A 13,378-nucleotide genomic window follows, 5' to 3' on the forward strand; every position below is an offset into this window, starting at 1 on the left:
AATCCTGTCAGTGGACTCTTGTAACAAAGCTAGAAGTGAATGGTTTCATTAAGAAAAGCCATCCTTATAAAAATAGATGAACTAACATGTTGGCTGTGTTGATTTGGTTGGAAAGAGAGGTTTAGTTCATTCATATATTGACCTTAATGTTTCAGTGTATTGTTTATGGTTATCATCATGTTTTATTGGCAACAAAGAACTTATGCTGAACAGTATGATTTAGAGAATTTGTGCATTAATCATGTACATGGTACAGGGTTTGTTTTAGAAAAGTTTAGAAATCTTTTAAACTGCCATTTTGTAGTGGACTTTCACAAATTAGGAAAATAATTCTTGGTTAAGATTAGTTGATTAAGCATTTTTACTAGCTTTAAATTGCATAACTGTAATGTAGTTACTCCTATCGATTAAAATTCCATATGATATATAGCTTCTAATGTACTCTGACCACTCTGGTAGCATAAATGATTAGAATGTCCGCTTTGGATGGGGGAGGTTGTGGGTTTGAACTCCAATCAAGTCATACCATTGGCTAATAAAAAGGGTACTAACAGCTGCCTTGCTTGGCGCTCAGCATTAAGAAATTAGTGTTGAGACTGGTCGGCCTTGTGTCAGGATAATGTGAATGGGTGGGACATCATGCTACATGTCTGCAGCATGATGCCTGTGTGCTAGACATCACTATAAACTGCCACATTGCAGACATCATTGCGATATGACTCAGATTGTTAACATTTTAGCTACGACTGCTGCATCTAAGCATCACCTGTAAATAGCTCCTGAACTCCACTGACGCATATATGCAGTGTCGATAAGACTTGTTTATTACCCCAGTGTAACTTATTTGTATGTAGTTCAGCAGTACTTGAAACCCCAGTGTCGCATCTTATGTGGATGCGATGGCTATGTTAACTAAACGCTGATTGGTTGAAAGTACAAGTTTACATATTTTTGATTATCATAACCAATGAGAGGACTGTTTACTCAACATTTTCATACAAGTTTGCAAGCTGAGAAGTTAAATTCAGACACTGTAAAGACTTTTCTGCACTTTACAAAACACGTGTAGTTGAGATAAACAAAGATGGATTCCGATTCAGATATGAGCGACTTGAAGGGTTCAGTGCAAGCAATATTGAAGTGTTCACTGGATAATTTTAGATAATGGATTAGATATTGATATTAGTCCTGTTTCAACACCAGATGTGATTTTGGATCAGATGACAAGGAGGACATAGTCCCACTTGCATAATGGAGTGATGCCTCGCCGTGTTTGAGATTATTGATTTTGATTCTCTTGTTGGTTCGACAACTGAGCTTGGACCACTACGCAACGAGATATATTTTTTTTCTCAGGTTTTTTCCTGAATGTTTGGTAGGAAAGCTTGTGAAAGAAACAAGCGATTATACCAAGAAATTGGTGGACCAAAAACAAGACCAGAAATGGTGTGTAACCATCATCATGGAGATGTGGGCATATCTTGGAATATACATCTTCATGGGTATTATGCAGATACCCAAATATTCCATTGCCTGGATGACATCTGTATATTTTGGGATCCCAGGAACACCAGAAATCCTGACAAGAGAAAGATTTGAAAAATAGGGAAATATTTCCATGCCAATGACACAAACATCAACCCACTCAGAGGCCAACCTGGACATGACAAGATTTTCCATACAAGACCTTTCTAACACACAGTCTTGCATAAATGTCTTGAAAATTATGACCCTCCCAAAAACCATTCAATTGATGAAGGCATGATTGCCTATAAAGGAAGACTGTCATTTAAGTAAAACCTGCCAGCCAAATCCACAAAATCTGGCATTAAAGTCTGGGAAAGAGCCCATCCCCAATCCGGCTACATCCATGAATTTCATGTGCATGTTGGAAAGCCTGGTGGACAGAGATTGAGAGTGACAGAAGAAGGATTAGGATCTGGAGTGGTGAAAGACCTTAACAGAAAGATAATAAACAAACCCACCATATATATATATATATATCTATATATATATATATATATATATATATATATATATATATATATATATATATATATATATATATATATATATATATATATATATGAATGATTTCTTTTCAAATCCCCAATTATTTGAAGATTTATGTCAGGATGGACTCTTCTGTTGTGTTAGAGTCCGAGGAAATAGGAAAGGAATGCCAGAACCTTTAAAAAAAAACTGGTTTAAAAAGCCAGGGGGATATGAAAATTATGCAAAAAGAGACTGGTCTGTGTTGCCTGGAAAGACAAAAAAATTGTCCATATTTTATTTAACAACATGGATCCCACACAGCTATCCAGTGTAACTCAAAGAGAAAAAACCAGCCGACGAAAAGAAGTGACTTGCCCAAAATTTGCAGATGATTATTCGAAAAACAAAGGCTTGGGGGTGGATATTGCAGAATTGCAGACCAAAGCAGATAGCAATACAGTTCTTGCCGTAAAACTAATAAAGGTGGAAATATCTTTTTTGGTTTCTCATTGATACAGCGATATGTAATGCCCTGATCTGTATGAGTCACCAAACCACCAGATCAAAACCAAGTCCGGAAAGAAAGAAAAAGGAGCACAGCTTGAATTCAGAATGAACTTGGCCAAACATATGGTTGCTGGCTTTCAGGGAGTAGGAAAACAAAAGCTCTGTCTAATGTTAATACTGAAGGATTAAGGCACTGGCTAGGATGGTTCCTGAAATGTGGGAAATGCAAGATGTGTGTTAAGGAAGTGAGGAGACATGAAGTTTTCATAGGATGCAAACAATGCAAAGTACATTTATGTGTGGATAATGACTGTTTTGAGAGGTACCACTTTCATTGTTTTAATTAGAGTGGATTTCATTCATATTTTTATATGTACATATGTAAATATTGGATTTATTTTGTGTGATTCAAAATAGTTTACATGACTGGGATTTCTTGTCTGATGGGATGTAGGAGTATACATAGTGGAAATATATGACAAACAGACACTATACAAGGTAAGCTTTTTTTTTTTTTTATTTCACTGTAATCCTCCATAAACTAATGAAATAATGAATATAAATGTAACTGTGTTTTTATTGTCAGTTTCTGTAGTCAGCCATGATGATGCTCTAGTATTCAGCCTAGCAACCAGCCTCAGTAGTCTCAGTAACTGATATGATAGCACTCAGCAGTAGTGAGACTGCACAACAGCTGTAGTAGCTATAGGGTTAAAGCTACATTAAAAATCTGACACACACACACACTATCTCTCTCTCTCTCTCTCTCTGCGCTTATCAGTTTGCAGGTTCTAAAGAAAGTGTCCAAGAAAATTGTGTTCATTTTACTAGGTTAACATTTGGACCAATATCAACATTGCTTTTGAAGGTTTCATCAGTAAACCAAATTATTGTTGAATGAGACATTTGTCCCACAAATTCTTTGAAAGTTTTTTTTTCTTTCTTGGCAGTATTATCCCAAAGTGAAATAGCACTCATATAAAAGTTGCACTGACCTGCGGACATTTTTATCTTGGACAAAACTGGCTATGTGGTCACATGATCATGTCATAAGTTGATGTAGTATGTTTGAAAGTTTCTCTGGATTTGCATCGTTATTATATGAGGCTGTTCTATACTTGGAACAGTGTAAATGGTGAATCAGTTTACGTATTAATACTGAATTATAATTTCGTTAGAAGTAAGAATTATCAGTTTGGACACTGATACTTATGATCATGACGTCATATATATACATTACACACAGTTTCAGGTGATCTTTGAAAGAGTTTGTGAGAAAAATGTTTGATCCAACAATAACTTCCACTGTCAGACAATATCCTGTTAAGATAAACTGTCATGAAAATAAGCTGTGTTAAAAGAAGTATAGATTCGTAATGCTTGTAATGAAAACTTTTGTTGTCTAGATTGATAATTAATTGCATATAAGGAAGATTCATAATGTATTTAATGAAAGATGGGAGTTAACTATATTTGTAATGCGTGTAATGAAAACTTGTTTTACCTAAGTTCATAATGTGTGTTATGAAAACTTGTCGTATTGAGATTCATAATGCATGTAGTGATAATTTGTGTTATCCAGATTCATAATGCATGTCATTAAAACTTTATATGTAATGCATACATGCCAAGTTTTCTGGAACCAGATCAGGGAGATTTGTGTTCAAAATCAGGAAGATTGGGTCCAAATCAGGGAGATTAGCGTAACGACTATTTTTCTCATAAGTTTAAGTGCTAAAGTGCAGATCGTACCACAACAAAGTAAAATAACTATAATGAATAATAGTTACTGAACTTTATTAATTTTGTTATATGTTATTTTCTTAATAAAAGTAATTTAAAAGTCTTCACAAGAATCACTGTGGTTAAAAAAAATAATGACACACTGGAACCTCAAACACTCAAACAAACTTAGGGTTTTTTCCATATGTGTTGGTTGTCTTTCAGTCTTGTAGAGAAGCTCCTTTTGCAGCGATACACAAATCATTTGAAGGTCTGAGCTCAAAACAGTCACACTTTGCATTTATCTTACACGATATTAGTGACGACACAGTTTTTCCACATAAATTTCCACGGTGATCTGTCTGAATCTTCCTGAACATGCTGAAACAGCACTCAGGGTCTGCATTACTGTATGGCAAGCTGAGTGCTGCCATAGAGAGCTTCACTAGATTTGGGAATCTGGGTTTCTTCAAGGGTGTGGAAACTCTGCTCATGTCTACCCAGAAGACATCCAACAGTGTTTCTCCCTGAGTGAAACTGGGCAGGTCTGAGACTGGGGAGAGCTGGAAGTCCCTGAAATCATCTTCAACTTGATACTGTTTGTCAGTTGCTGTTACCAGTCTGTCACTCAGCTGAAGAACAGCTTCTACTGAAATCTCTAATTTCCTCTCAGGATTCAGTTAACCAAGGGCCTTCAGGGTCTGGTCATTAAATGGAAACTTGGCTAACATCTTTGCTGTAACTTCCTCATAGAAGGACCTGACACTCCTAAAGAAGGAGCTCAGCTGGGTTGGAGAAATGTCGTCAGTGTTGTTGTGAATGAAACGTCTGGCTTCCATACCCACTGCTAACAAAGAGTTGTCATGCTGGTTTTCTGGTGACATAATGTTGACCTCCGTAATGCTGGCTGATGCAGTGATAACACTCGTCTTCACAAACTTTCCCATGAATTTCTGTAGAATTCGTTCCATCTCCACATGGAGGTATCCCACCATAGCATCACCAGCCTGGAACATGGTGTTAAAGTCATTCAGTGGTTCCATGATGTATAGAAGAAAGTGGTATGTCAGTTTCATCTCTGGGTTTTTAAGGTTCTCCACAGATCTGTTCACTCTACTCCCTGTCTTCTCAGCATCTTCATGGCTCTGGAAATATGACTGAAGAGCTGGCCACTGTTGAAGGAAGCGTGCAATGCATTTCTGGAGTGACGGCCACCTTGTGCTACAATGCTTGACCAGTTTGTACTCCTCAGTGTTGGTAAACTCTAGGAATTCTTTATACATCTCTCTACACTTGGAACTATAAGTGAAGTGATAGTAGGTGTCGACCAGAAGTTCTTCAACTGGGACAGCCAATTTCTTCAAACCATACTGTGTACAGGTACTGGCCAAATGGCAGATACACCCAAGGTCAATTACATTTGGTTGCTGTTCACGAACTCTTGAGAGGACAGAGATTTTCTTTCCAACCATTACATTTGCATTGTCACTGCTAAAACCTACCAGGTTCTTCCATGGAATCTGTCTGTTTGTTAAAATTTCTTGAAGACAGTTGAAAAGGTTTTCTCCAGTTCCAATATTGCAAATGGGCATATCCAGGAATTTGGTTGTCACTCTGTGAATGTCACTGTCAAACACCCTTACAAGAATTGCTACACACTTTTCATCACCACTGTCATTAGACTCATCCATCATCACTGAGAAAGGGTTTTCCTTGCATAGTAAAGTTACTTGATTGTCATACGTTGGACCCAGTGCATTGTTAATACTATTTGTTACCTTAGTTCTTTTTGCAGCAGAATTTCTGAGGAATTTTCGAGTCAGGAAACATAACCTTACACAGCTCACTAAAATGATCAGCAACCAAGAATGGTAAATTATGCTCTGCCATAAAGTTAGCAAACAGAACCTCAGCTTTAGTGACACTGTCTACTGATGTTGGTGCAAACATTTGTGTTACTTTAGGCACATTATGTGACAATTTCTCGTTTGCAATGTGCTGCATACTTTTCAAGTGCCTTGTAAGATCATTTTTTTCCCCACTAGAAATGTTCAGATGTGTGTTGCAAGCTGTGCAGTATGCAAAGCTTTCTCCCTTTTCACTATGCTTCACACATTTAAATTCGCCTATCCAAGTACTGTTGAACTTGCAAACATCTTGGTTTTTTTTCGAAGGCTTATTTTCCATCGAATCCATTAGCGGACGTTTAGACATGGCACCAGAATTTTTGAAATAACCCCAGAAGTAGTTGTAGGAATATACATCAATTTTTATGTGTTTGGTAATTCGCCTCCGGCGGAGCGCACTACGTGCTGTACAACAGCAAAGGCTGATGATATTCAGATTGTGATGTGGCTCCTTCCACTGCCATATTGTACCATGTGAACAAAAGTAGTTCAGAATATAGTTCTCAATGGGAACGAATTACATCCGAGCTTTATTTTTCGAATTGATGGAAAAGGCAGAGAATATTCCGATTGTAATAACTTGATTGACGGATTATGGTAGTCGTGAACAGTGTATTAAATGTTATTTTAGCTGGAAATACCTATGCTTGGCAGTTTTTTTATTTCCGGGAGATCTTGTCGGCAAATCAGTAGATCAAAAGATGGGGTTCAAAATCAAAAGACTCCCGGACAATTCGGGAGACTTGGCATCTGTGGTAATGGCAGAGAAAGAGATCAATGCACTTGTGTGATGAATTGTGTAACTGACAATATTTTGTAATGTTTAGAAATATGCTATGCTGATTTTTTTGTCTGATAACATTTGCTCAGATTGCTACAATACAAATTTTCCGATGGCATTTTCATTAAAACCTGTCAGTTAGGAGGTGATTGAATATTGGGAGTCTTCTATTACCATATATACTGCGGCCCTGAGTGACAGTGGTCTAAAGTGCTCTACGTTACAGATCACTGCCATCTCACCTCTATCTGTGTGGGTTCGAGTCTAGGATTCGGCCGATGTGGGTACGTGAGAAAGCTTACCAGTAGCTTCTCGTGGGTTGGTGGTTCTTCCCGGGTTCTTCCTCCACCATTAATACTGGCTGCCATGCATATCCTATCGTGTGTTGAAAAATGGCATTAAACCACACAAAAAACAACAACAAACATATATACAGTGGAACCCCGCTATAACGCGCCCTGCCATTACGCGAATTTGAATATAACGCGGTAGTAGCATGGCTCCCGAAATTTCGTATATTCATTCACACATGGAGAAAAAAAATTTGGAGAAAAGTAAAAAACACAAAACAAGAAATTAACTTCATTTTGGGCATGAGATTAGTTGTGACTTTTAAAATAATATGATCGTGGCATGGTTCCTGAAATTTGAAATTCATTTACGTGTATTTTTATCGGACCGTGAAAATATTTGTTTAACGTACGAGAAATAGTGTGTAAAACGTTTATTATAATTTAGTGGAAGAATTCGCGTATGACTTTTAATAATAAACGATCGGAACTTAACAATTTATCCAGGTTCTTTAAGTGATTTTGGAGAAGTGATCGTGTATGAATTCTAAAATAATACGATATATATAACGTACGAGAAATAGTGTGTACAACGCTTGGCTTCTGAAATTTATCAATTTGAACAGGTTGTGGTGAAGCTCCGTATTCTACTCTAGAAGAGAAAACTGGTTTCATTAGGTTTTTGAATTGTTAAGCCGAAGTAAACATTACCGGAAGTGTTACTTATTACGGATCCATGAGTAAAGCCAGTAAATCGTCTTTGTGATTGTCTTCCATGAAATCTGTATACAGTCGTTGCTCAAACAATAGCCGACATGGGCTTCTTATATAACTGCAATCACAGCCAAGCAGCAGACAAAGCTGTGGTTGATACAAGAGTCGCACAATTTAATAAACATCATAGGACGAAAGCCGCCAACATGTATGCTGTGCTTGGCGGTGTGATCAAACAAGAAACAGTTAAAAGTAAATAATATCCACTTTATTATCTGTAAATTAAAAGGGTATGAAATTGTACATCCGTTCAGCTTAATTTTGTTTTATATAAAAAGTGATTAGTAACCATTGCAGGCCTTCATTACTTAGTTATCGAGCTTTATCTGTGTACGTTGTTTGCTTATATAAAAAAATATTTTACTGTTATGGAAAAGCAAGTTCAAAAACGCAAGTTTAAGGTGGCTGGAAACACAAGATGTTGACAGCGTCAAAGTCCTTCAATTAAGAAACATTCTTGACTTTGCTAGAACCCAACAGTTCGCGGCAAAGAAGCAAACGTCATTGGATATATTTTTCAAGAAATGATGAAATTTAAATTTGGAACCACACTGACTTTGCACTTTGCGCAACGATTAATTTAGCAGTTTTCACATGTTTCTTTTGATGTTCACAAAATCTGAAATAAAAGTTATTTGCACACTGAAATCATGCGTTGATTGTTAATTATTCTTGCAGTTGTCGCATATGATAAAATTTTAGCGGTATGAAATTTGTACAGACACCGTATGTAGACCCGGGAATAGTTGCATGCAATGACCGTACGATATCAGACGGCAAGTAAATGGTTTCAATATTTTGTTCATTCTGAATTTTACACGACGAATTCAGACTATTACAAAATTATTGAATATTTTAAATCTGTACGATTTTCAATGAAATTACATCCATTATGGATGAACTGCATGCCACGACGGCACAGTAGCATACGGTGTTGATACACTTTTCATGATATAGCGATAGTCTGGTATTATCGGTCAATCTGTATTATCGTTCAAACAAATAAAAATTAGTAAATGTTTTTAATGCACAGTAATAACCTATAAATATATTAGCCATCGATTATTTTGAATATATCTTAATTAATGCATTCCAGTTAATATTCATCTGATGATAAGCCGACTTTTGATCATTGTACATGTATACACGTATATGTTCTCGGAAAAAAAGTTAAATATTGCAAAAACCTCGCATTAACGCGACCCCGCTTTTAACGCGATCCGATTTTATGTACCCCGATCATCGCGTTATAGCGGGGTTCCACTGTATACTCATAAATTGAGCCAGCAAACAACAATGATCCTGATCTGCTGTAGCATGATGCATAATTCACATACAGATCAGGATCTTCTTGTTTGTTCTACTGATTACTCCTAACAAACTACTCAGACCCAGATCTGCTGACATATCATGTGACAGCAAATCTGGGTCTGTGCAGTTTGCAGTTGGACTTGACTTATAAGCTAATATATCTGGTAGTAAAATAGTCTACCATTGGAAGTCACAACATTGTATTGCTGATATAAGTGATTCATTTACTGAAGAAAGCAACTTCTCAGATTCAAACAATTGCTAAAGGTATATGCAGTTTGAAAAAAAAAATAGAACAATTTGGGACATAGAGAATTATAAAAAACAAAAAGTGAAGGGTAAAAGCTCTGTTTATATGAGAGAAAGATCAAGTATAGAAATGTGTTGTCTCTTAAAACCAGACAGCTAAATATATCAGACCAAAGTTAATGAATTTTCTTTATGCTGATACATGCATTATTGTTTGAGGAAGTATTTTATATCCAAGTGGCTTTTCTTATAGTTTTTCAATCCATGGTCTCTTGCCTGTCCATTTGCCCCCTTTGCTCATTGAAAAGTATTCAGGGTGTCAACACTGATCTCTGAAAAAATGACCCAGCTGAAGTCCGGAATGAATTCACCTAATATTTAGTCTTATAATTTGTAATTTACCATAACGTTTTCTCAAAAAGGTTTTAGATCAATGTTTTAGTAAAAATTGGATTAGTTTAAATTTATTATAAACAGGAAATTAATTCATTGTCAGAGTTTTTACATCACTTAAATAGTTAAACTGATGAGCAACATAACTCTGTGCAGAAAGGTTTTGAGCAAGATTTCATCAATGAGCTTCATTAAATCTATAAAAAAAAAAAGAATAATATGTGGTTTGAAGCTTTTTAAAAACAACTTTTAAGAATTCCATCATGTGTTTTGTTGTACATTTGACATTTGGAGCTCGTACTGTTGGGCCAAAAGACAACTGTAGAATCACTTTTTGGGCTTGAAGGTCATCTTTAAGTGCAATTGAGTGATTCTTAGTTAAAATATAGATTTCCATGTAGCACTGAGATGTCCCCAACTGAAGCATGGCTTTTGAGTCAAACCCTCTCACACATACTTTCTACCAGTATATCATTTATTTATGAGGTTCCAGTTTTTAATGCAGGTGTGAACATTTATTAGGGCCTTGGTCTACAGCAAATTCATAGCAGGGTTGTATCTGCTGTGATTGACCTAATATAAACCGTTGCTGATAAACATAATTATTCTCTGCCTTGCATATATTGTTGTATGGGACAAGGTGACCTAATAAGGAAGAATTAATTGGGTAGATTACCAGCTAGGAGTATGAGAGGACGGTGTTGAGAGTGCCACCAAAAATGATCTAATTTTCTCAGTGAAAACTTTTAGATGAATGTTAACATCTGCATGGGATTCCCCACTGATGATTGGTCAGTTCCAGTTACTTACTCCAGGTACATTTTTTGACTAATGAGAATTGGGGAATCATATTCAGTAGTTGGCTTCCCCCCACCCCCAATTTTTTTTTCACTTGTCAGTGATGATTCATTACTTTCTGTGGCGTTAGGAAAATTATCCGCCATCCTTATGCTGTGTACTGCATGTCCTTGTCTTTATGATGTGCAATATGAGTCCCCTACCCGAACATTAGCACCATTGTCAAGTTCATGTGAATTACTATGACTTTAACTGTTTTATTCCAAAAGACAATATGTTGAAAAACCTGTTGGAACAGCCAGGCATGTTATTGGTATCTGTAGTTTAACAGCTAAGGCATTCTAAACAGGACAACTTGATTTCGTTATAAGAATCAAATGTGAACATGTTCCAGAATTATGAATATAAAAAACTACTGAGTAACAAGTTGATGTGCAAATAAAGAAAGAAAAAATAAATACAAGTAAGAAATGGTAATGCTAATATTGTGCATAGATCTTGTGATAATGGTGTGTGTACAGATCTTGTGATAATGGTGTCTGTACATATTTTGTGATAATGGTGTCTATACAGATCTTGTGATAATGGTGTGTGTACAGATCTTGTGATAATGGTGTGTGTACAGATCTTGTGATAATGGTGTGTGTACAGATCTTGTGATAATGGTATGTGTACAGATCTTGTGATAATGGTGTGTGTACAGATCTTGTGATAATGGTATCTATACAGATCTTGTGATAATGGTGTCTGTACAGATCTTGTGATAATGGTGCCTGTACACATTCTTCAGAAGATGTGTACAGATTCTTCTTGGATTGCCTCAGATTTCACCAGTATTTGGGATGTATCTTTTCAAAAGAATGTTGCTATTTTAATAATATAAAGTAAGTATGCAGCACTGCAGTCTTGAATTTCAAATCATGGTTGAGCATTCTGTTGTATATCATACAGATATATTTCCTGTTATCCACAATAAAGACTACATATATTAATATTTGAGTTGTCTTTATGGATGATAATTATACTAACTCATTTTCCTATATTTCTCCCTTAAAAAAATAAAACTCTTGTTCAGATCATTGTAGTATTTTGTTGGGCAAAGTTCTGTACTCAATTTTCGTTTTTACTGCAGGAACGTTCCCAATATGGAACCTGTAGAGCACATATATAAAAAAGACCTACATTATCAACAATAATGCATGTACCCGGTATATTATTTTATTGTAGATTTTAACCGGACTGAATGAGCACATCCAGTTATTATTGAGTTGATTGCCAGAGAAGCATAGACAGAAAATTTGATTGGCTGATAGAAATATTTTTTGATTAGCTTGGGCACTCATCGAGAGCACATGGTTAATGATCATTATAGAAACTGAATAAAAGAAGAGTTTATCAAGAATATCTTATATTATTTAAATACTCGGCAGAGTAAATGGAGGGAATAACCAGACATCTTATGTAAGTCTATTTGAGGTCCTCAGTGGGTTGGGGTATTCTTTTTGGAAGCTGCAAAGGTTATAGATGTGCTTGCTAAAAAAAAACAAAACATAACTATAGCATTATTGCCTGTGGCCATGTAACTGTTTTCCTTTACCAGTTCTAGTTTGTATGATTGTATGACTAATAATAACTTTATGTTCTTGTTAAAATAAGTAACAAAAAGTTAATCGACTTTCCTTTTGGATCAGATTTATATGCCAAGGAAGGCAGCAGAAATTAAGGTAAATGATTAGACTGTTATCTCCCATTGATATTGTTCCAAACTTAAGACGGCAGTAGAACATGCTTTTAAAAGGAAATCACCACAGTATTCTTCAAATAATGTTTTGGATGTTAATTTTCTAGTGACATAAAGAAAAGAAAATTTTGAATAATATAAAAATTATTTAGAGTAGCCTGGTTACAATAGCCTAAAGGCAGTGAATAGGAGTCTATATGGAGCTGTTCGTCTGATCATATGTAAGTTTATATCACTTCAACACTCCCAAGTTATCGGTGTTTTCAGTACTTGAATTTGTTCTCTCATTTCTGTGGGATTTTTCCAGTGAGATTGGGATTTGGACCAATGATTTCAGACATTAGGCACTAAAATTTCAGCAGATCAGGAAAATCTGGAATTTTGCATGATTTTGAAAACTTTCTGATTAGCGTAGAAGCCATCTGTTAGCCCCGGTGGACCCACATCTTTCTCTGGTAGGAAATTCTACTGTTCTGCTGATTACTAAACTAAGTAGTTTTCTCTTTTCACAGATAAAGAACCTTGAGAGTGTGATCCGTCTCACACAAGAACAGCTTGAGAAACTAAATGCACAGTTCGGCAAGGAGAAGCACCCACCTACCATCTACCTTCAGGTTTGTAAGCTATAATATATGATTTTAATGAAAGACACATTGTCATTGATTTATTCAATGTCATGTGATGTGTGGTAACTCCCAATAATGCACTGTTGGGAAGTCATAGTTAGTGTTCCCACTTTATTGGAAAATTGGGGGAAAAGTCGGGAGAAATGATAATTTTTTCCCAACCATGAAAAGTCCTTGAATTTTGAAACTATTGATGAAAGTCAGGAAAAACCTGTGAATTTTCCGCCACCGCTTGACACCCAAAACAGCCACGTAATTGAGCTGTAACTAAACTGATCGTGAGT

At 36.1% G+C, this 13,378-nt stretch overlaps 2 protein-coding genes across 7 annotated transcripts in view; one reads left to right on the forward strand and one right to left on the reverse strand.

The window, feature by feature from the left end:
* LOC149787925 (serine/threonine-protein kinase A-Raf-like) overlaps positions 1-13,378 on the forward strand; it is a 112,171-nt gene that overhangs the window by 12,074 nt on the left and 86,719 nt on the right. For all 6 annotated transcript variants that reach the window (XM_089974178.1, XM_089974182.1, XM_089974180.1 and 3 more), the window contains one exon: positions 12,981-13,082. In XM_089974178.1, coding sequence (XP_089830304.1) covers positions 12,981-13,082 — 102 coding nt within the window. The remainder of the gene's footprint in view (positions 1-12,980; positions 13,083-13,378) is intronic.
* Positions 4,905-5,473, reverse strand: LOC149787926 (uncharacterized). The gene has a single exon (XM_089975567.1). It carries the CDS (start codon positions 5,298-5,300, stop codon positions 4,905-4,907), a length of 396 nt encoding a protein of 131 aa, XP_089831693.1. The 5' UTR covers positions 5,301-5,473.

The sequence above is a fragment of the Sinohyriopsis cumingii genome, chromosome 11, assembly GCF_028554795.1.
Source record: "Sinohyriopsis cumingii isolate HCF-2022 chromosome 11, ASM2855479v2, whole genome shotgun sequence".
In the NCBI taxonomy this organism is placed as follows: Eukaryota; Metazoa; Mollusca; class Bivalvia; order Unionida; family Unionidae; genus Sinohyriopsis; species Sinohyriopsis cumingii.

Excerpts from the sequence above, each read along its gene's own strand:
- LOC149787926 (XM_089975567.1), bottom strand. The coding sequence starts at position 5,300 with ATGAAACTGACATACCACTTTCTTCTATACATCATGGAACCACTGAAT.